This window comes from Theropithecus gelada, chromosome 7b (assembly GCF_003255815.1).
Source record: "Theropithecus gelada isolate Dixy chromosome 7b, Tgel_1.0, whole genome shotgun sequence".
Classification (NCBI taxonomy): Eukaryota; Metazoa; Chordata; class Mammalia; order Primates; family Cercopithecidae; genus Theropithecus; species Theropithecus gelada.
The window spans coordinates 92,757,917-92,778,165 of record NC_037675.1 but is presented as its reverse complement, the minus strand read 5'-3'; the positions used below and the strand labels follow the sequence as shown (position 1 = coordinate 92,778,165).

Genomic DNA, 20,249 nt, shown 5'->3' with positions numbered 1-20,249 from the left:
CCCTGTGCTTGCCATTGAACTTGCGTTAAAAGTTGAATGAAAGGCTGAGCGTGGTGGCGAGAGACTAGCTCTACAAAAAATAAAAAAGTTAGCCGGGCATGGTGACACACACTCGTAGTCCTAGCTACTTTGGGAGGCTGAGGAAGATGGCTTAAGCCCAGGAGGTCGAGGCTACAGTGAGCCATGATTGTACCACTGCACTCCAGCCTGGATGACAGGCAAGACTCCATCTTTAATTAGTTAATTAAAATTTGTTTTTAAAGGAATGAAAACGTGCTTCTGTGGTGTGGCTGCGCCCATTTCTGTTTATAGTGAGAGAACTGAGGCTCCAAGGGTGTGGGTGCCATGCCCTTGACCAGTTGGCCTGTAAGCAGAGGGGCTGATTAGAAACCTGCTCTGTCCGCCCCCAAACCTGAGCTGCTTCGTCTGTCACACGTGGACATCCATGGGTTAGGTTTAACTGTAGGTGATTGCAATATTCAGCCTTTTTTGACCTATGAAAATGACCATTGTGTATGGTTGAACCCAATATTAAACACATCCTTCTCCCTGCCTTTTCTCACCCCTCCCTTCGGCTCTGATGTCACCTGCATAGCTTGCCCACCTTCCTGCTGGCGCTCCCTCTCTTCTCACCCCTGCAGGTGTCTCCCCTTCCACTGCCATCTGGAAGCCTGTCCTCTCTGCCCCGCTGCCGTCAGGCACCTCCCAACACCACAGAGATTGTCCATGGGCAGAGAACATAGGTCCCCACCTCAGGTCTACTGCCAAACAGAAACATCTGTAAAGATGTGGATGCTGATTTTTTTTAACGGCTTTATTGAGGTATCATTTGCATGCTATAAAATACACCCATCGTAAGTGTATAATTCAGTGATCTTTTTCATAAATATAAAAAGTTGTACAACCCTAACCACAATTCAGTTTTTAGAACGTTAAGGGGAAGCTGGTTTTAGATAGTTGACAGGTGAATTGGATGTCCCTGGGACCCCCATGGTATATAATCAGCCCACGTGAATCAGCTGCTTCCAGCTCTGAAGGCGGAGTTAGAGAAACTGGACAGTGAGCGCCAGGAAAGGGAAGGACGGGAATAACTTACCCATCACCGAGGGCTCAGAGGGCCCCAGGCCGCGCTGACTGACATGCTAGACGGTGGCCTCAGCAGGCTGCACATGGAGGGCAGCGTGTCAGGGCTGGGGGACCGGGAGCTGGGTGCACAGATGAGTAGGTTTGACAGGAGTCCCAGGGTGCTCTGAGAGCAGAGGAGGCTGGCAGGGGACATCCACCAGCAGGAAGATGCAGACACCAGTGCTGGGGGCAGAGAGATGGATTTATGAAATAGCATTTTCAGTTTTAAATTGTAAAAATAGATGTGTGAAGCTTTTTTCGTTTCTTTCTAAACAAAGAACAAAGTTGGTGTTTTTTTAAATTTGTATGGTTGCCTAGGGTGGGGTGTGTGTGTGCTTTTTAACTAAATCTGTCCCCCTCGTGTGTCAGGGGCTTGCTTTGTACTCTTTTTGGTGGATGCTGACACTGTACTGTTATTTATAACATTTTTTATAGTTTGGGGTAACTTTTCTGTTTTAAGCACATAGCATCACAAGCTCCCAGATTCCAATCCCAACAAAGTATCTGGTCCACCCGCTGTCCCCCAGCACAATGATACTAAAAGACCCTGAGAGTCTACGCATTTGTCCCCTCTCTCTGACCTAAAAAAGGGAGGTGTCACAACTTACAATTTTTCTGTATGTCTCACTTAACATCAGACAGAAAGGTGTTCACTCTCTTCCTATCCTGGGTGGAAGTCAAGGACGGTGCAGTGACTATGAAACAGTACTTTATATACTGAAAATTGCATTTGAAATCTCTCCTCAGCCTGTCCTGGCCCAAACTCCTTACTCGCTTACGCTGTGTCCACCCCTGGGACTGTCTCTGGGTTTCTGCTCTGATGGTGCTGTGGTTTTGCAGCTCACTCTCAGCTGCACCCATGCCCCTGGGGATGGGAGGGTCTGTCTGGTGCCTCACTGCTGTAGTCTCTGCTTCTCCGAGCATGGCCTGGGCTCTGGCTGGGCCCTGCTTGAACCCCACCCTCACTTTTATATGATGGCTCTTAAGCCGGCCCCCGTAGTGAGGCAGGATGCAGGCTTCTGGGGCCAGAGTGCTGTAGAGTGTCCTTTGCTTTGTTTCCCCTCCGCCATCCTTATCCTTCCCTTTTACTCATGTCTGTGCCTTTGCCTGGCATCCTGGGTCTACCCTCAGTGCACCCCCAGAAGCTGAGCTCTCCTCTGCAGCCCTCCTCCCCACCGCCAGCTACCCTGCTTCTGCCTGGCTGCTCCCCAGGGCAGTGTCCTCACCCCTACCCCCTGCAGTCTGCTCCCAGCATGGCAGCCCGAGCAGCCCCCTGCTCAAGTCAGCCGACTGTCACTTTGCAGCCCGCTCTGGGCACTAGGGCCTGTGCGCCTGCCGGTCCCTCTGCCAGCAAACTGTGTAAACACCACCTGTGAGCCCCTGTTCAGTGTGGCCCCACCTGTCTCTCCTGCCACATGCCCCGTCTTCTTTGTTCTGCTCTGCTTTCCCTTCTCTGTACCTTTTGGCACCTGAGAATAGACGATACTGTTCACTTATTTTTTTTCCCCCCTGTGGCATTGCATGCTTTTCCCCCGCTAGGGTGCACGCTCTCCTGAGAGCAGGAATCCTGGGGTTTTTGTTGCTGTTGTCAGTGCATTCTAATGTCTAGAATGTAGACATTACATACCACCTGGCATGTAGTAGGTGCTCAGCAAATACAGCATCCATGCAGGGGGCCTGCCTTTCTGTCTTCCTCTCTCCTCTCTCCACTTGGCTCCCCCATCAAGCTGGGGCCCCCGACAGGCGTTACCCACTTGCTGTCACAGATAAGAAGGCCAGTTGTCGGTGGTCAGGGTCAAGTGAGATTCATTCTCTGCCCAGTACCGCTTGTCTGCCTCCCCTAGGCCTGAGATGACTCCCTGAAAACCACCTTCAGCATCTTGCCAGCTGCACGGCTATTAAACGTCTTCCGCGGTTACTGATGAGCGTATTCTACGAGAAGCCTGTGAGAAGCAAGAGCTCATGTCTGTGCTGTCTGAGCAGTGAGGGAGGATGCTGGATGGAGCTAGACCAGCTCTGGGGTCCCTCCAGCTCTGGCTTCTCAGCATCTTTCTCGGCAGCCAGGCCTGTCACTGTGCCACACGCACAAATAAAGACTAGATGTGTCTGACGGGAAGCCAGGGTGTTAGCAAATTACTTTCTGCGATGAATCACAGGACAGTTGTGCTGGAAGAGAGCGCTGTTTTTTCTTCCAGGGTTTGTATCCAAGTATAATAGTGGTTTCCAGACTTACACATGGCTGATCCCACCGAAGCCGTTTAGAGTGGAAGAGAACGAGCCTCATAGGTGCAGAAGCCCAGCCCAGAGAGTGGAGGAGCTCGCTCAGAGGCACACGGCGTGGAGGTCTGCATAGGTGAAAGACAGATTTCACACCATAAATTGCACAGATGGTTACTTTTGTGGACAGTCGGCCACTGGTTCCAAGCAAGAGGGTTACCATCACCCGTCTGCCCTGATGTTTCTTACATTCTAAATGCCAAGCAGGATTCCTGGGAGCCCTGGAGGAGCTGCGACTCCATATGCACACCCTACAGGGTCCTACCTGAATACCACTGGAACCTTTGAGAAGAGCCTTGGGGTTTCACTAATTGCTGTTCAGTGGCCTGGCCCTCTGTCCTACGTGTTCTCTCTCTTATGATGGTTACGGAGGGTGCACATTCCAGCAGCAGGGGAAGCACCCTGAAGAAACAGGGTGCTGTGCACACAAAATGCTGTGACCGACCTTCCTTCTCAGCTGAGTGCAGGACTCGGCTCTATCTACTGCACCAGCTGAGGAAGCCAGAAGGCCCGACTTCTGACCTCCCCCAAATACAAGGCTGGAGCACCTTTTCATCCTTCCTCATCTTAGGTGGCTGCCCCTCGGCCAGAGGCTCTCAAAAGGAGCTCAGCCCAGGCCCCTCCTTTAGCTCCCCTCCGCTGGTGAGATGAACAGGCCACCTCAGATCAGGAAGCCCCCAGTCTGTGTTGAGGCAGGAAGGGGAGACAGGGTCCACAGAGACATTTATTCCGGGACAGAAGATGGTACAAGATCGTGCTTCACAGCCAGTGCAAGGGGGCTGATGCGTTCTGCTTGGGCAGGTCAGGAAGGCTTCCTGGAGGAGGCAATATCTGGGCAAGGCCTCAGACAGAGAAAGCGAGGAAAGGTGTTCTAGGTGGAACGAGCTCAGGGGAGTGCAAGTTGCTGGGAGTCCCAGGAGGAGCAGCAAGCCTGGGGCAGGGAGGAGGTCTTCTGTGACAGCTGAGGTTTAGGTTTCATGGACCAGAGGAAACAGACCTCCTGAAGCTCCTTGGAATTTAATATTTAACCCTCTCAGTATTGATTTGCTCTCCTGCCGGCGTGTCCTTGGAGTGCTTTCCAGATCCCATGGAAACCTCTCTCTCGTAGCCCACACGGCACAGCCCTGCCTTCCTTCAGGGGGCCCCCGGGAACTTGTGAGGGCTGGGTGTGCCCGAGGCTTGCTGACCCCCACCCTGGCAACCCAGGCACAGGCTCAGAGTCCGGCTTGTGGGCAGCCGTCCTCCTGCTGAGACTGTGCTTTTAAAACTCAAGAGCCCTGTCTTCCCGGCCCTGCGGCCCTCCCAGTCCTGCCCCCGGCTCCATCCTGCTCACCATGTGGTGTGGAGGCCAAGGGTCGGCCACTCTGGCTTCAGGAGCCATTCTTGTGTTCTTTTCCCCTACCTCTGTTGGTTTTATTTTATTTCTCCTGGCCATAATTCTCTAATCCTGTGTATAAATGTACATGTATATGTGTGTGTGTGTGTATATATATGTAATTTTCATATCTGCAAAAAGTTTGGGGCCTTTGAATGGGAGGGAAGAAATAAGAAAAAGAAAACTAATCTTCAGGCATTTTTGATTGTTCTAAAATTTCCTCTTTCATCCTTGAGAGAGAAGGTTCAGAAAAGCAACCAAATGCTGTTTCAAACTACCCCATTTCCATCCTGCTGCTTTGCCTCTGTGCTGCTTTTTGGATCCAGAAACGAGGTCTCCAGTCCGTGTGCGGTGCTGGGGCACTTGGGCCGGGAGCCGAGGCTTTCCTTTCCCAGGAAGCTGCAGAGTTTGGCTGACACCAAGCCCAACTGAGCGTCACGGCGCGGCCCACACGCCAGCCTCTGAGCACCCGCGGATCTGCCTGGAGACCAGACTTTGTTAGTAAACTTCCTGGCGATGGCCTGGGCACACAGAGAACGCGCCACTGGCTGCGACAGCCACACCATGGCTTCCAGCAGCCCTGCTCTCTGTGGCCGCCGCCGTCTGCAGAGGAGCGAAGAGATGCTGTTTGTCAAAGGTCTTTATGTTTGAGTTTTCCACCTGGCGGTTGGGAGGGACCCTTTCCCAGAGCATCCCCTGCCTACCCTAGCTCCTCGCCCCCTCCCAGGGCAAACGCAGGTCTCAGGCTGCAGGCTTGTGACTGATTCTGCTTTTCTGGTCTTCAGTTGTTTGGTGCTGGGAAATGAATTCGCACTCTCAGCTTCTGCAGCCGTGGCAGGCAGGTGGGGTAGGAGGTCATTTTTGGGGTGAGGGTGCTCTGAGGGGCTGGTATTTCAAAGTGTTCTACAAGACCTGGGGGCAGCTGACGTCTGTTGTGCATGGTGGTGCTGGGGTATCTGTGGGGGTGGGACTGACTTGATCCGGCAGCAGAGAGACACTGGGGTAAAGGGCCACTGGTCGGGGTGCCCCGGGAGGCTCCTGCAACATTCCACACAGGCATGCGGCTTAGCGCCCGCCAGAGTCCACGTTTGATAAATGTGTGTGCCTGGTTATGTTAATGGTGGGGGCACATGTGGTGACAAGAGGATTTCACAGGGGCCGCTCCCCAGAATGTGAGCCCCTGTGTAGAGGCGCCTGCCTCCTTCCCCGTGGGTGGGGACACACATGATGGAGCATCCCCGTGAGCCCACCCACAGGGAACTCTCTACCTCTAGTATTCCTCGGCAGTGCCTGGGAAGTACCCCTGACTGTTATAATAATAAACAGCTCTTCCCGTTGTAAGCTGAGGCCCCAGGAGGGCCCTCAGAGCTGTGCCCGCATGAGTGAGTGTTGGGGTGTGCCTGTGTACTGAGGAGAGACGACAGGGTTGTGTTCGGTGCACTGCTGTTTTCAAATCACTGTGACAGCCTCGTGAGCATCCTTATGAAATAACTGGTTTTTAAGTACAAAACCAGGGAAAGCAGTCAGTGGTTCACACCAGCATATAAGCCAGAAGAAAAGAGAATGTAGAATCAGTAAGCACATGTTTGTGCCATGGAAGAGAGAAACTGAAACTGTTCTCTTTGCTGTTCTAACCCAGGTACTTGATGCTAACAGTTAACCTCACTCAGTCAGCAAACGCTGGTTAACTAACCTGCATGGGATCGCAGGGATCAGAAGTGAAACCACATAGCTCCCTGCTTTAGAAGGAAACATAAATAAGTTAGGAGATGGTAGGTGGTGGTGGACCCTTGAACAGATCTTAGTTCTGTGACTCAGCCTTTCTGAGCTACATCCTTCTGTTTCTAAGATGGAGTCATCATACCGTCTTCAGGGGATTGCTTTCAGAATTAAGTCATGTGGTAGCATGCCGTATATTAAGGTGCAGTAATGGTGGTTTATAGGAGGAAAGGGCAGAGTTACTCTACGGAATACAGTCAGTCCTTCCAGGTTGTGAGGGTTAAACCCTGAGCCTGGCTGGTGATCTGCAGGTCCTGGGCCTCTGTGGTTGTGGGGAGCTGAGTTAGCAAGACAGAGGAGTCAGTTTCACTGCTTTATCTCTGACCCCTATTCATCTGTGGACAGGAATCACTGTGCCTTCGACCCCAGCAAGGGCAGAGGGTATGCAGTTTGGAGCAGGAAGGGCTCCCTCTTCGACAGGGATGCTTGCCTGCCATTGCTTAAATCCCCAGCTTCACACCTCAGTCATCGTTTATACACAACAAGATTTAGTTCATGTGTCCAGAAACCAGAAAGTGTCTGCTGTCTGGGCGTGGTGGCTCACACCTGTAATCCCAACACTTTGGGAGGCCGAGGCGGATGAATCACTTGAAGTCAGGAGTTCGAGACCAGCCTGGCCAACATGGTGAAACCCTGTCTCTACTAAAAAATACAAAAATTAGCCAGGCGTGGTGGTGGGTGCCTGTAGTTCCAGCTTGTAGTTCCTCCAACTTGGGAGGCTGAGGCAGGAGAATCGCTTGAACCCAGGAGGTTGAGGTTGCAGTGAGCCAAGATTGCACCACTGCACTCCATCCAGCCTGGGTGACAGAGCGAGACTCTATCTCAAAAAAAAAAAAACAGTGTCTTCTGAACACATGCATGGCTGCATCTTAAAGAACCAAAGAGTGGAGTCAAAAAGGGCTCTCGAGGTTATATACCAGTCATGGAAGGAAGATAGGTTTTGTTCCATGTGTTAACGTCCATTAACTGGTAGTCTGTGGAGTGCTGTGTTCAGAAGGATTCTGAGGCCTAGTTCCGCCCTGAGTCAGAAAGTGCTGTGATTGACTAATCATGTCTGCCGTGGACTCAGGGCTAGCAAGGCGGGGAGTTTTCAAACCATGATATAATGCACATTTTAGAGGATGATGTATTTTAATTGTCCAACTACTTTTCTATCCTCACCTCTGCACTTAGAAACACGTGCTGTCTGGCGGTTTCCCTTCTGTTTTGGAACCTTATGACTGTTAACATCTGCAGCTTTCTATATAGCTTATGTTGGCCTGTCTGTCTGCATTGCGTTTTTGCTAAGATAGGCTGGGGTGAATTTCTTTGTGTCAAGACTCCAGGAAGCAGGTAGTAAGGTAGGTTTTTCGTAGACTCAGCTATTCATTCAGGAAGTCCTGGGAGTCCCCCGGGGGTTCTCCTATACTCGACGGAGTGTAGTTGTGTTAAGTGTGGAGTGTGTCCTGTCTGATGTTTCTCGATCCCTGCCCCCAGTGGTTGCTTGTGACTTTTTTTGGTGTAGAAATCCACGTTGTTTTATAACCTGCCCCCATTTCTCCCTCTGAACACCAGCTCGATAAGTGTAAGCGCAAAGCACTTATAATTTGACAAGCAGTGTGCTCTCTCACCTCGTGGCCTTCGCACATGCTGTTCCCTGGGCCTGGAAAGCCCACACTTGCCTACCCGACAGGTCTGTCTCCTCCTCATCTGTGGAACTCAGCTCAGAGGTTATTCCCTTTAGAATCCTTGCCCTGGGCCTTGCTGCAAATTAGAAGTTCCTTTCTTGGATTCCCGTAGCACTTATCAGCTTTCAGATTGCTGGTTTGGCTCCCAGCACATAGTAGGTACTTGGCAGGGAGCTGTCTGTAGGTTTGTTTGATCTTGGCCTGCTTGACTGTGTCACTGAGCCAGTCCTACTGGCAAGGACCCAGGAGGGAATCTTCTGCTGTGTTTTGAAACTATTCAAAACCCACAATCTGGTAGATTTGTGGAAATAGCGGTTTTTCTTACGACTGAAATCCTGAAAGAAATTGGGCATCGGCTTCTCATGAGAAATGAGGAAACTTCTGCTCCCCACCCTGGGCACTTTAAAAAAAAATTGTAGGAATCTGTAGGGGTTGGGATCACAGGATGCATTTGTTATAAGCAAATGTTTCTATTTACTCAGCCTGGTGAGAACGAGCACTGCTCTGCTTCATTTGAATGAGGGCAGAGGTAAATTTCTTAGTAACCTGTTCATCACCAAAGAGTTTATTTTTTTCCTAGGAATATTTTTCTAAACTTAATTCTCTATGTTTAAAGCCTTTTTTCCTCCTGTTACAAACCTTAGCAAACAGGAATCCATGCTTTTCTAACCTGTGCTGTGGGTCAGATTGAGTGTTTTCTTGATGTCTGATGGGTGTTGGGATGAATGAGGGAATGAATGAACTCAGGGTTGTCATGGTGCGTGATCGCAGGGTGCTGAGGGAGTAGAACCCTTTGCTCTGTCACCGAGCAGCCTCAGAGCGTTGTTTTTGCGATGTTGTTGTTTGTTTGTTTGTTTTGGAGACAGGGTCTTGCTCTGTCACCCAGGCTAGACTGCGGTGGCACAGTCAAAGCTCACTTCAGCTTCAACCTCCCAGGCTCAGGCGATCCTCCTACCTCAGCCTCCCAAATAGTGCACCACCAGGCCTGGCTAATTTTTTTTTTTTTTTTTTTTTTTAATTGAAATGGGATCTTGGTTGGGCGCGGTGGCTTACGCCTGTAATCCCAGCACTTTGGGAGGCCAGGGCAAGCAGATCACTTGAGGTCAGGAGTTTGAGACGAGCCTGGCCAACATGGTGAAACCCCATCTCTACTGAAAATACAAAAATTAGCTGGGCATGGTGGCGGGCGCCTGTAATCCCAGCTACTCGGGAGGCTGAGGCAGGAGAATCGCTTGACCTCAGCAGGCAGAGGTTGCAGTGAGCTGAGCTTGCACCACTGCACCCCAACCGGGGTAACAGAGTGAGACTCCATCTCAAAAAGAAAGACTGGGCACAGTGGCTCATGCCTGTAATCCCAGCACTTTGGGAGACTGAGATAGGTGGATCACGAGGTCAAGAGATCAAGACCAACCTGTTCAACATGGTGGAACCCCATCTCTACTAAAAATACAAAAATTAGCTGGATGTGGTGGTGCACACCTGTAGTCCCAGCTACGCAGGAGGCTGAGGCAGGAGAATCGCTTGAACCCGGGAGGCAGAGATTGCAGTGAGCCGAGATCGAGCCACTGCACTCCAGCCTGGCAACGGAGCGAGACTCCATCTCAAAAAAGAAAAACAAAAAAGGGAAAAAAAAAAAAAAAAAAAAAAGGGATGGTGGGGGGTCTCCGTATGTTGCCCAGACTGGTCTTGCACTCCTGGATGTAAGCGATCCTCCTGCCTCAGCCTCCCACAGTGCTGGGATTACACTTGTGGGCCACTTACCTGGCCTCAGAGTGTAGTTTTTGCCCTCCAGTGTGTGAGCAAGGTTTCTGCTCTCTTCCTTGCTCTCAGAACACCATCAGTGAGCTTCTCCAGCCCTTTTCCCCCTTTTAATTTGCTGTTGTAATCTGCTTTGGGCTGGGGAAATGGATCACCAGAGTTGTCTAAATGATTCTACAGTGTGATGTAATTAGTTCCTTTGGGGACTTTGCTGTGAATAGAGTACATAAAGATTTTCTGTGCAAACCCTGACTTCTGTTTAGGCTGATCTCAGACCCTTAAGTGCTTTCTTAGTGTTTCGGCTCCTCTGGTGGGTACAGTACCTGGTGAGTGGCCTTTCAAAAAGTGAGTCTTATTGTAGGAAGACAAGCCAGTGATGGCAGGGAAGGGTCTGTGCCTCTTATATCTAGCATGGGCATGCGATGAGCCCTTGCCAGTGATCTGTGGGCTGACAGAAGGGAAAGGGGGAGGTGGGTGACTTGGGCTGAGCTGGCAAGCGCTGTCAGAAAGACTGATTGGAGGCTTTGTTAACACTCATGTGGGCATTCCCTTTTCTCTCTCTCTCTTTTTTTGAGACAGAGTCTCCCTCTGTCACCCAGGCTGGAGTGTAGTGGAGCGATTTCAGCTTGCTGCAACCTCCACCTCCTGTGTTCAAGTGATTCTCCTGCCTCAACCTCCCAAGTAGCTGGGGTTACAGGCGCATGCCACCACGCCTGGCTAATTTTTGTATCTTTAGTAGAGTCGAGGTTTCACCACGTTGGCTAGGCTGGTCTCGAACTCCTTACCTCAAGTGATCCTCCCACCTCGGCCTCCCAAAATGCTGGGATTACAGGCATGAGCCACCGCGCCCAGCCCCTTTTCTCTTTATCGAAACTAAAGTTAAGTGGCTGATGAATAGCTCCATGTTAATAGGGAAGTGAGTCACTGTGGTGATATTTATTCTGTGGATTAGAGTGTCTTGGGCCAAATAAAAGATCTCAAGTGAAAAAAAAAATAATACTAAGACTTTGAGAATTTTTCCATTTCAAATATTGACGAATCTCTAAACTTACTAGCAAGAGAAGGATTTAACCTTAGAGGATTGTTTTGCAACTCTGAGCCTTTTTCTCAGGCGTGTCCTCCAGAGCAGGAACGTGGCTTTTAGACCCTGTGGCCCAGCCCACCAGTCTCTCCCTGCCCTGCCTTCAGCCTGGGGGGCGGCGTGTGCTTCTGGTTCAGTGAACCCCCAGTTCCCAGTTCTGAGGCTTGACAGTGATAGTGATGTCATTATCTCAAGGAAAGCCAATTTTAGCTATTTCTCAGTCGAGGGGTCTTAGGAAGAGGTCGCATATTCATTCACTACTCGTACTCAGGAATCTGAAATGAACCACAGCATTGGTTCTCAGGACGGTGGTCTGGTTTTTTCATCCCAGCAGTCTTTGATACTTTGGGCCACTGTAGCCTAGTGTGTGAGTTGGTTAAGTCTTTCAAGAGAAGAAAGCTCTTTCTGGCATATCCTTTCTTCCTCAAATACAACAGAATATAACAAAAAAGTCAGAACACATAGATTTTTTTTTTCTTTTTTTCTTTTCTTTTTTTTTTTTTTTTTAAACCTGAAAGGGAACGCTGCACATTACCCAGGCCATTTTATAGATGTGGTAACTGAGGCTTGGAGACAGAATATGGCTTGTCTGGGACACACAGTTCCTAGGTGACCAAGCCCGTCGTCTAAGCCCAAGTGTTCTGCTGCTGTTTAAGTGTTTGAGATAGATAAGCAGGTGAAGATGCATTCAGCTTCAAGCACAATCAAGGAGAGCTCAGAATGACGAAACAGGATTTTTGGCCTGATTGACAAAGTTGAGAAAGAGTGGTAGGGTAAATGCTGGTCAAGGGTAGGAAAATGGGAATCACCACATATGTCCCATGGTGAAATGGTAGAGCCTGTCTGCAGGGCAGCTTGTCAATACGAAAAGCTGAAAAAGGGAATACATAAAGAATTAGCTACCATGATATTCTTTTTTTTTTTTTTTTTTGAGGTGGAGTCTCGCTCTGTTGCCCAGGCTGGAGTGCAGTGGCACGATCTGGGCTCACTGCAAGCTCCGCCTCCTGGGTTCACGCCATTCTCCTGCCTCAGCCTCCCGAGTAGCTGGGACTACAGGCGCCCGCCACCTTGCCCGGCTAGTTTTTTTTGTATTCTTTTGAGTAGAGACAGGGTTTCACCATGTTAGCCAGGATGGTCTCGATCCCCTGACCTTGTGATCCACCCGTCTCGGCCTCCCAAAGTGCTGGGATTACAGGCTTGAGCCACCGCACCCGGCCTGCTACCATGATATTCTTTATAACATTGTTTAGATTGACATATTTTAGGGCCGGGCACGGCGGCTCACGTCTGTAATCCCAGCACTTTGGGAGGCCAAGGCGAGCAGATCATGAGGTCAGGAGTTCAAGACCAGCCTGGCCAACATGGTGAAACCCCATCTCTACTAAAAATACAAAAATAGCAGAGCGTGGTGGCAAGCGCCTGTAATCCCAGCTCCTCGGGAGGCTGAGACAGGAGAATCACTTGAGCCCAGGAGACAGACGTGGAAGTGAGCCAAAATTGTGCCACTTCACTTCAGCCTGGGTGACAGAGTGAGACTCTGTCTCAAAATATATATATATATTTATATATATATTATATATTATATATATTTATATCTATATTATATATAAAAATTGAACCTCTGGAAGGGGATTGGTTGAGTAAATTAGTGGCCTTGCTTTACAAAGTAAGTATGTAACCATCAAAAAGGTATGGTGGCTCACACCTGTCATCCCAACACTGAGGCGGGAGGATTGCTTGAGCCCAGGAGTTCAAGACCAACCTGGGCAATATTATGAGACCCTGTCTACAAAAAGTACAAAAGTTAGCCAGGTGTGGTGGTGCACACCTGTAGTCTCAGCTACTCGGGAGGCTGAGGTGGAAGGATCACTTGAACCCAGGAGGTGGAAGCTGCAGCGAGCTATGATTGCACCACTACACCCCAACCTGGGCAATAGAGTGGGACCCTGTATCCTCCCCCCCAAAAAAAAAGGATGTCTTTATGTTATCTTATGGAATTTACTGTAGAATACTCCAGCCAAACAAACTTACAGAGGGAAGGAGGAGGCAGGTAGAGTGAGAGGTGCAGAATGTTGATCATGTGAGGCTGAGTGTATTGTGGAGATTCGTTATACTGTCCTCCTGGGTCTGTTTGGAAATTTGCATGATAAAAAGGGGAAGGTTGTATACAGCCTTATTTTAGTGTCGACTAGGTATTTCCTGTGGGAGTTGTTCTCTCCCATTGTGTACTTTGCTTACCTGATGCGCTAAAAAGGGATGCTGATGTTACGGTTCATTAATTACCACGGGGAGATATTGATGACATATTTGAATGGAATGGGACCTCAAATAGTTATGTACAGAATTCTCATTTGGTTTAAAAAGTAAATAAGGCGCCGGGCGCAGTGGCTCAAGCCTGTAATCCCAGCACTTTGGGAGGCCGAGACGGGCGGATCACGAGGTCAGGAGATCGAGACCATCCTGGCTAACATAGTGAAACCCCGTCTCTACTAAAAAGAATACAAAAAACTAGCCGGGTGTGGTGGCGGGCGCCTGTAGTCCCAGCTACTCGGGAGGCTGAGGCAGGAGAATGGCGTGAACCCGGGAGGTGGAGCTTGCAGTGAGCCCAGATCGCGCCACTGCACTCCAGCGTGGGTGACAGAGCCAGACTCCGTCTCCAAAAAAAAAAAAAAAAAAAAAAGTAAATAAGGCTGCGTATGGTGGCTCACACCTGTAATTCCAGCACCCTGGGAGGCTGAGGTGGGCGGATCACTTGAGTCCAGGAGTTTGAGACCAGAGATGGGCAAAAACCCCTCTCTTCAAAAAATACAAAAATTAGCTAGGCATGGTGGTATATGTCTATAGTCCCAGCTACTAGGGAGGCTGAGGTGAAAAGATCGCTTGAGCCTTGGGAGGTCAAGGCTGCAGTGAGCTGTGGGCCTGCCACTGTACTCCAGCCTGGGTGACAGAGTGAGACCCTGTCTCAAAATAAAATAAAAAGTAAATAAAGCCTCACATGGAAGATCAATGGAGTGTGTATACCTAAGTGAATGTCACAGAGTAGAGAGATGATTTTTTTTGTTTATCTGATTTTTTTCCCCCTACAGTAAACATGTCACTGAAATTGTACCAGCAGTTGAGCTGAGTTAAATGTGTTGCTCTCTTGATCTAGGGAAGAGCATGGAGGAAATCAAGAAGGTGCTGCTCCTGGTGCTGGGCTGTGCCGTCCAGGTAGGGATTGGGCAGGGCTGCAGCAGAGGGAGCTCCCCCAGCCTTCTCATACTGGGTTTGTGGGACTGGAACCAGCCCTTAGCTTAGGTGGGAGGATGCGCCTTTCAGTCCAATATGACAGAAGGCCGCTGGGTTCCTAGAAGAAAGCGGCCATTGTTTTAGGTGGCAGCTGTTTCTAGTACCAGGGCACCTTGGGCAGGAGGCGAGATGGGGATCCCTCAGGCCAGGGTACCATTAGCAAATCGTCCCCAGTGTAGGAACTGCTAGAGCAAGGATCTGCAAACTACACCCTGTGGGCCAGATCTGACTTGCTGCCTACATTTGTAAATAAAGTTTTATTGGGCCGAGTGCGGTGGTTCATGCCTGTAGTCTCAGCACTGTGGGAGGCTGAGGTGGGGGAGGATGGCTTGAGGTTGGGAGTTCAAGACCAGCCTGGGCAACATAGTGAGACCTTGTCTTCAGAAAAAAATAGAAAACATTAGCTGGGTATGGTGGTGCATGCCTGCCGGCTACTCAGGAGGCTGAGGCAAGAGGATCACTTGAGTGCAGGAGTTTGAGGCTGCAGTGAGCCATGATCATGCTACTGCACTCCAGCCTGGGTGACAGCGAGACCCTCTCTCAAATAAAGTTTTATTGGAACACAGCCTTATGCCCGCCTTTACATATTGTCTGTGGCTGTTTTCCCACTACAGCGACAGAGCTGGGTAGTTGTGACAGAGGCCAAATGGCCCACAGAGTCTAAAATATTTACCATCTGGCTTTTTACGCATGAAGTTTGCCACCCCCTGGCTTAAACCAGGTGTTCCCTGTCTTTACGTATTTAAGAATCACCTGGAGAGCTTATTTAAAATGAAGCGTTCTGTGTTCCACCCTGGTCTTTTCAATCTTGGTGGGGGCTTACGGATGGGAGTTTTAAGAACAAGTTCCCCAGGTGATTCTGATGTAGATGGTCCAGCAACCAGAGACACATCAGCGTAAGGGCTGGCAGGAGGACAAGAGCGTTCTTAGTTATGAAGAAGCCCGGGGTGGGTGGTTCCTTTTGAAACTGTCATTCTGTGGCCGTGGTGGACTCAGCTTCGCCCTCACTTGAACAGTGCTTCCATTAACACATGTAACCCTCTGCAGTGTGAGAGGAAAGAGGAGTTCATTGAAAGAATCAAACAGCTGGACATTGAGACCCAGGCTGGCATCGTGGCCCATATCCAGGAGGTAGGTGCGTGGCCTCGTGGAGGGCTCAGCTGTGCACTGCTGCGCCCGTGGTAGCCGGGAGGCAAAACTTCTCTATGAGTGGAAACGTTTAAAGAATACATCACCTGTTACGATTTTGCTAATCTTAGGTTTCAGACACCACAGGCACATTGATTCTATTTGGAAAGATAGCCATCAATCAGCCAGCTAAAATAAAATGAGGGTAAAAATAAAAATTAAAAAAAAAAAACACCTCAATCAAGTCGTCTTTTGTCGCCTTCTTTTTGCCTAATATGGTCTCAGACTATTTTTAAGAGCTGTCAAGTGGTTGAGGCTCAGAATTTGATTTACAGGCCCTGAAAATGTATTCTGGCAAATGTCACCCTGCTTTGAATGGTTGATCTTTATAGAGAGAGATTCTCTGCTTCTGTCAGTGACATGGCAGAGACAAGCTGACACCATTTGGGAATCTAAACCAGTGAGTCCCAGAGAGGCTGCCTTGGGAGACTCGGCCCATCCCCAACTCAGGCCCCCAGCGAGAGTTCGGGAGGGCTCTGCATTGAGCATCAGCAGAGTGCAGGAGGAGGAGCCCCTGGCCTTGGAGGCCTGACCTTCCCGGCACTTTGCCATTGACATTGGCAGAGGTGGTATCAGCTAAGGAGGCGGCCACCCTGGGGGGCAGTATCCAGGTGGCAATTTACTTTCCTGACCTCCACTTCCACACTCCTTCCAAAATATGCACTGTGTGCTTTAATTACCTTAGGGGATATGGGTTCAGCAGTCAGTGTCATTGGACAGATGAGATAAATGCATGAAGAAGATTTGCATGCACAGGAACTGGTGTGTGATTGGCAGAGGCAGCTGAGCACAGGACTCCCTGGGTTGATACTGGGGAGAACCTGTGGCTTGGCCTACCAGCTTCCACAGCTGGCTGGGCTGTCAGGCCTGGGCTTCAGAATTCCCTGGTGCTTTTTAAAAATTGGGGTGCTGGGCCCCTTAAGAGACCCACTGAGTCAGACTCAGTGGGAGGAGGGGCATAAGCATTTAAATAAAACCTCAGTAAGTGGCTGTGGTGCAGCCAGGTTGAGCCCCTGAAGCCCAGCCACACCACCATTTACAGAGGCCCTGAGATGTCCAAGGACTTTCCCCAGCATTGGGTCTGGAGCAGGCCTAGAACCAGCCTCTCCATCCTGTGCCCTTAGGGTGCTCTGAATCATGGGATAAGATTTCTCCTAATTCTCAGATCACCCGTATCCAAACTTATCCTTTTAAGGTGGGGAGAAGTAAGAAGGTAGTGTCTCTTCAAATTTTGAGAAATTGAAGGCCCTTTGTTGACAGGGCCCTGTCTGCTTTTTATTTTATGGGTTTGTCTTTTTTTTAGAGACAGGGTCTCCCCCTGTCACCTGGGCTGGAGTGCAGTGGTGTGATCATAGCTCACTGTAGCCTCAAACTCCTGGCCTCAGGTGGTCCTCCTGCCCCAGCCTCCCAAGTAGCTGGGACCACAGGTGCATGCCACCTCGCCCGGCTAAATTTTACATTTTTTTGTAGAGAATGGGGTCTTACTATGTTGCTCAAGCTGAGTTTGTGTTTTTGTTTTCTCTACCTCTGTTGATTGAATAAAGACTTCTTTGGGTGTGTTTCAGAGTAGATGCCCCAATTTCACTGTTCTTGTTTTCCTCTTTTGAGGCCCGAGCACTATGGTATCTCTTCCGAAACGGAGAGGAGGAGAGCTGGAAACAGACGCTGTCTCCTGGGGCAGATCGCGGGGTGTGTGTCGAGAGGCTGTTTCATGTAGACAGAGCCGTGTATCTCCACTGCCTGGCCAGGGAAAGGGGCCCAAAGAGGCTGTCTTCTGTGGCCCGTGGGAATGAGATGCACCCTTCCCTGAAAACTGTTTGATTATGAATAGTTCCAGAAAACAACCCAAGATTGCTTTGTACACAACATTCTGACAAAAGATTAATATTTTTGCTCTGTTTGCATAGATTTTAAGAAGTAACATATAGTCCCTTTCCTCACCCTCTCACCCTGAAGCTTTCCTTCTTTGTGTTCTACATCGATGTAGTTCCAGTGAAGATGTCTTATCCCATGACCTTATAGGGAAACAATTGTAAGGCGTGCTTTCTGGTCCTCTTTGAAAACCAGTGTCCTCTTTGACCCAGTTCTGAAAGCAGAAGTGGTTTGTATGAACAGGGCTGTGCTGAAGGGTTTGGCCGCACTTGCATAGGGCACCCTTTTGCTGGCCACAGTAAATTTGTCACTGAGGGATTAGTAAGGTTGATTGGAAGGAGATGCTGTTTGCAGTGTGAAGGAAGTGGGTGCCCGTCTCTGCCGCCCCTGCACTGCCCTGCCATGTGTGCCCACAGGTGACTCACAACCAAGAGAACGTGTTTGACCTGCAGTGGCTGGAGCTGCCCGACGTGGCTCCGGAGGAGCTGGAGGCCCTCTCGAGGAGCATGGTGCTCCACCTGCGGAGGCTCATCGACCAGCGGGACGAATGCAGCGAGGTGCGTCCGCGGGGTGGCGGCCCGGGCAGCCTGGGAAGGGGCTCAGGCCCCTTCATCTCCTCTCCCTTCATCTTCAGCCTAGACGCCTCAGTCCTGCTGCTGAGGTTCTGGTCGGGGTGGGACGTGCGTGCTTTCCCTGGTTACGGCCCCTGCAGTGCATGGTCACCTCGGGCCTGTGGGAAGATACAGGGGATCAGGACGCGGAGCTTGGGGCCCCCCTCCTTCGTACATTCCCTTTTGTTTCACTAAATATTTCACCTCTTTTCAAAACCTACGCCAGCCTTCTCCCACCTTCCTCCTGGTTTCTTAGTCTCCGCTGCAATATCTGTCTTTTGGTGGTTTCTTCACCCTGTTCGAGCTCAGGTGTGGTGCTGGTTAACCCCGTTTGTTCTCCTCCGTCCCCCTCCCTGCCCGGCTGCAGCTGATCGTGGACCTCACTCAGGAGCGTGACTACCTGCAGGCGCAGCATCCACCCAGCCCCGTCAAGTCCTCCAGCGCTGACTCCACTCCCAGCCCCACCAGCAGCCTCTCCAGTGAAGACAAGCAGCACCTGGCCGTGGAGCTGGCCGACACCAAGGCCAGGCTGCGGCGCGTCAGGCAGGAGCTGTGAGTCCCCGGCTGCTTCTCCTACCTTTGTGTGTGTTGTTACAGTCGTGTTTCTGGTGTGGCATCGACTCACATGCGTGGTGCTGCCAATGGCACAGCTCTGACATGCGCCCTGGAGTCAGCTGGGGTCTGCCTTGAGCTTACTCTGACCTGGGACCAGCTGCCTCCCCGTCCGAGGCCCGCACTGGAATGGGGGCAGGGGTTCTTCCCGGTCTTCAGGGTTTCTTCAGTCCAGACAGTGCAAGTTGTCCACAGAGGCAGTCTCCAGTCCATGCTCAGCTCCAGCTTGGGGCCGGGACGACCACACCTGGTGTGTTTTCTTGGCTGGAGGGAGGAGGTGCTCCTCCTTCGGTCCAGTCTGGTGAGCCTGTTCTCCCAGGTTTCCTGCAGCTGGTGGATGTCACCTGGCTGGTCACCTGTAGAGCCTGGCCATAGGGTGGTACAAGCTGCCGCTGGGGTCTCCTTACCTGCCCCACACACTTGGAAGGAGACCTGAGTGGCGGATGGACATAGTTTAAGGGCCAATGTTGCAAACTTACAAAGAGAAAAGAATTTTGAGTCGGTAACATTTTTGCAGGCCCCATAAGCAGATCGCCTCCCCACCGCCCAAATCCCCGGTGCTTTCCTTTTCCCACTGGTCTTAGGAAGTGGCGGCCTGCGTCCGGGACTGCTTGTTAAGGAAGCTGCCTCCCACACTCTTTGTCCTTACTGCCTCTGCAGGGAGGATAAGACAGAGCAGCTTGTGGACACCAGACATGAGGTGGACCAGCTGGTGCTGGAACTGCAGAAAGTTAAGCAGGAGGTGAGTTGGGGGCCTGAGCCTGTGTGTCCTGGGGGTGGCAGGGCTGGAGTGTCCAATAACGGGGCCTGGAGGGTCAGGAGCACAACAGCAGCGCTTTTAAGCCACCCAAGAGCCACTTGTCCTGAGCACGGCTATAGGGATGACCCTGTTTCTTAGTGACAGCAGGTGGAGATCCCGTGTGGTGGCGGGCACATGGAGGCCCCCGGCCACCAGGAGCTGGCTTGTCCTGGGCCATCATGGAGACACCATGCAGGAGGGAATTGGCCTTTCTGCCCTCCCTAGAGGATGCCCTAAGCTAGGTGCTCCTGCCTTTGTCCACTTTCCAGAACATCCAGCTAGCAGCAGACGCCCGGTCTGCTCGTGCCTATCGAGACGAGCTGGATTCCCTGCGGGAGAAGGCAAACCGCGTGGAGAGGCTGGAGCTGGAGCTGACCCGCTGCAAGGAGAAACTGCACGACGTGGACTTCTACAAGGCCCGCATGGAGGTAGGTGACCTTGCTGCGAGGCCCCTGGATGGGGCTGCTGGAAATTCCTCAGAAGCAGATTCTGACTGACCTGTCCTTGGGGGCTTGGGGAAGCGGAGCCACAGCTCTCTCAGCAGATGCTTCCCTGGCACCTCAGCCTGCCTGGGCTTCCCAGGGCCCCCGTCTTGCTCCTCTTCATCTCCCCGTCAGTAGGGGGGAGGGGAAGGAGTGTCATTGATTGATGTAAGGCAGTGATTCCTTTCAGAGTTTCTCCTGCCCCCACCTCATGGCATTATGATCACCTTCTATCCGTGTGCATCTTTTAAAAGACTTCTTGCAATTTCTGTGGCTAATTTGCTAGGACTATTTCCTCATCTGTGGGAATAACAGGCAACTGGGCGCAGCGGCTC

The 20,249-nt window shown here is 50.8% G+C and overlaps 1 protein-coding gene across 1 annotated transcript in view; it reads left to right on the top strand.

The window, feature by feature from the left end:
- Positions 1–20,249, top strand: part of CCDC88C (coiled-coil domain containing 88C) — a 148,487-nt gene that overhangs the window by 60,625 nt on the left and 67,613 nt on the right. The window contains exons 5-10 of the mRNA XM_025391674.1: positions 14,214–14,272; positions 15,398–15,481; positions 17,827–17,967; positions 18,389–18,573; positions 19,294–19,375; positions 19,702–19,860. Of these exons, the coding sequence (XP_025247459.1) occupies positions 14,214–14,272; positions 15,398–15,481; positions 17,827–17,967; positions 18,389–18,573; positions 19,294–19,375; positions 19,702–19,860 (710 nt within the window). The remainder of the gene's footprint in view (positions 1–14,213; positions 14,273–15,397; positions 15,482–17,826; positions 17,968–18,388; positions 18,574–19,293; positions 19,376–19,701; positions 19,861–20,249) is intronic.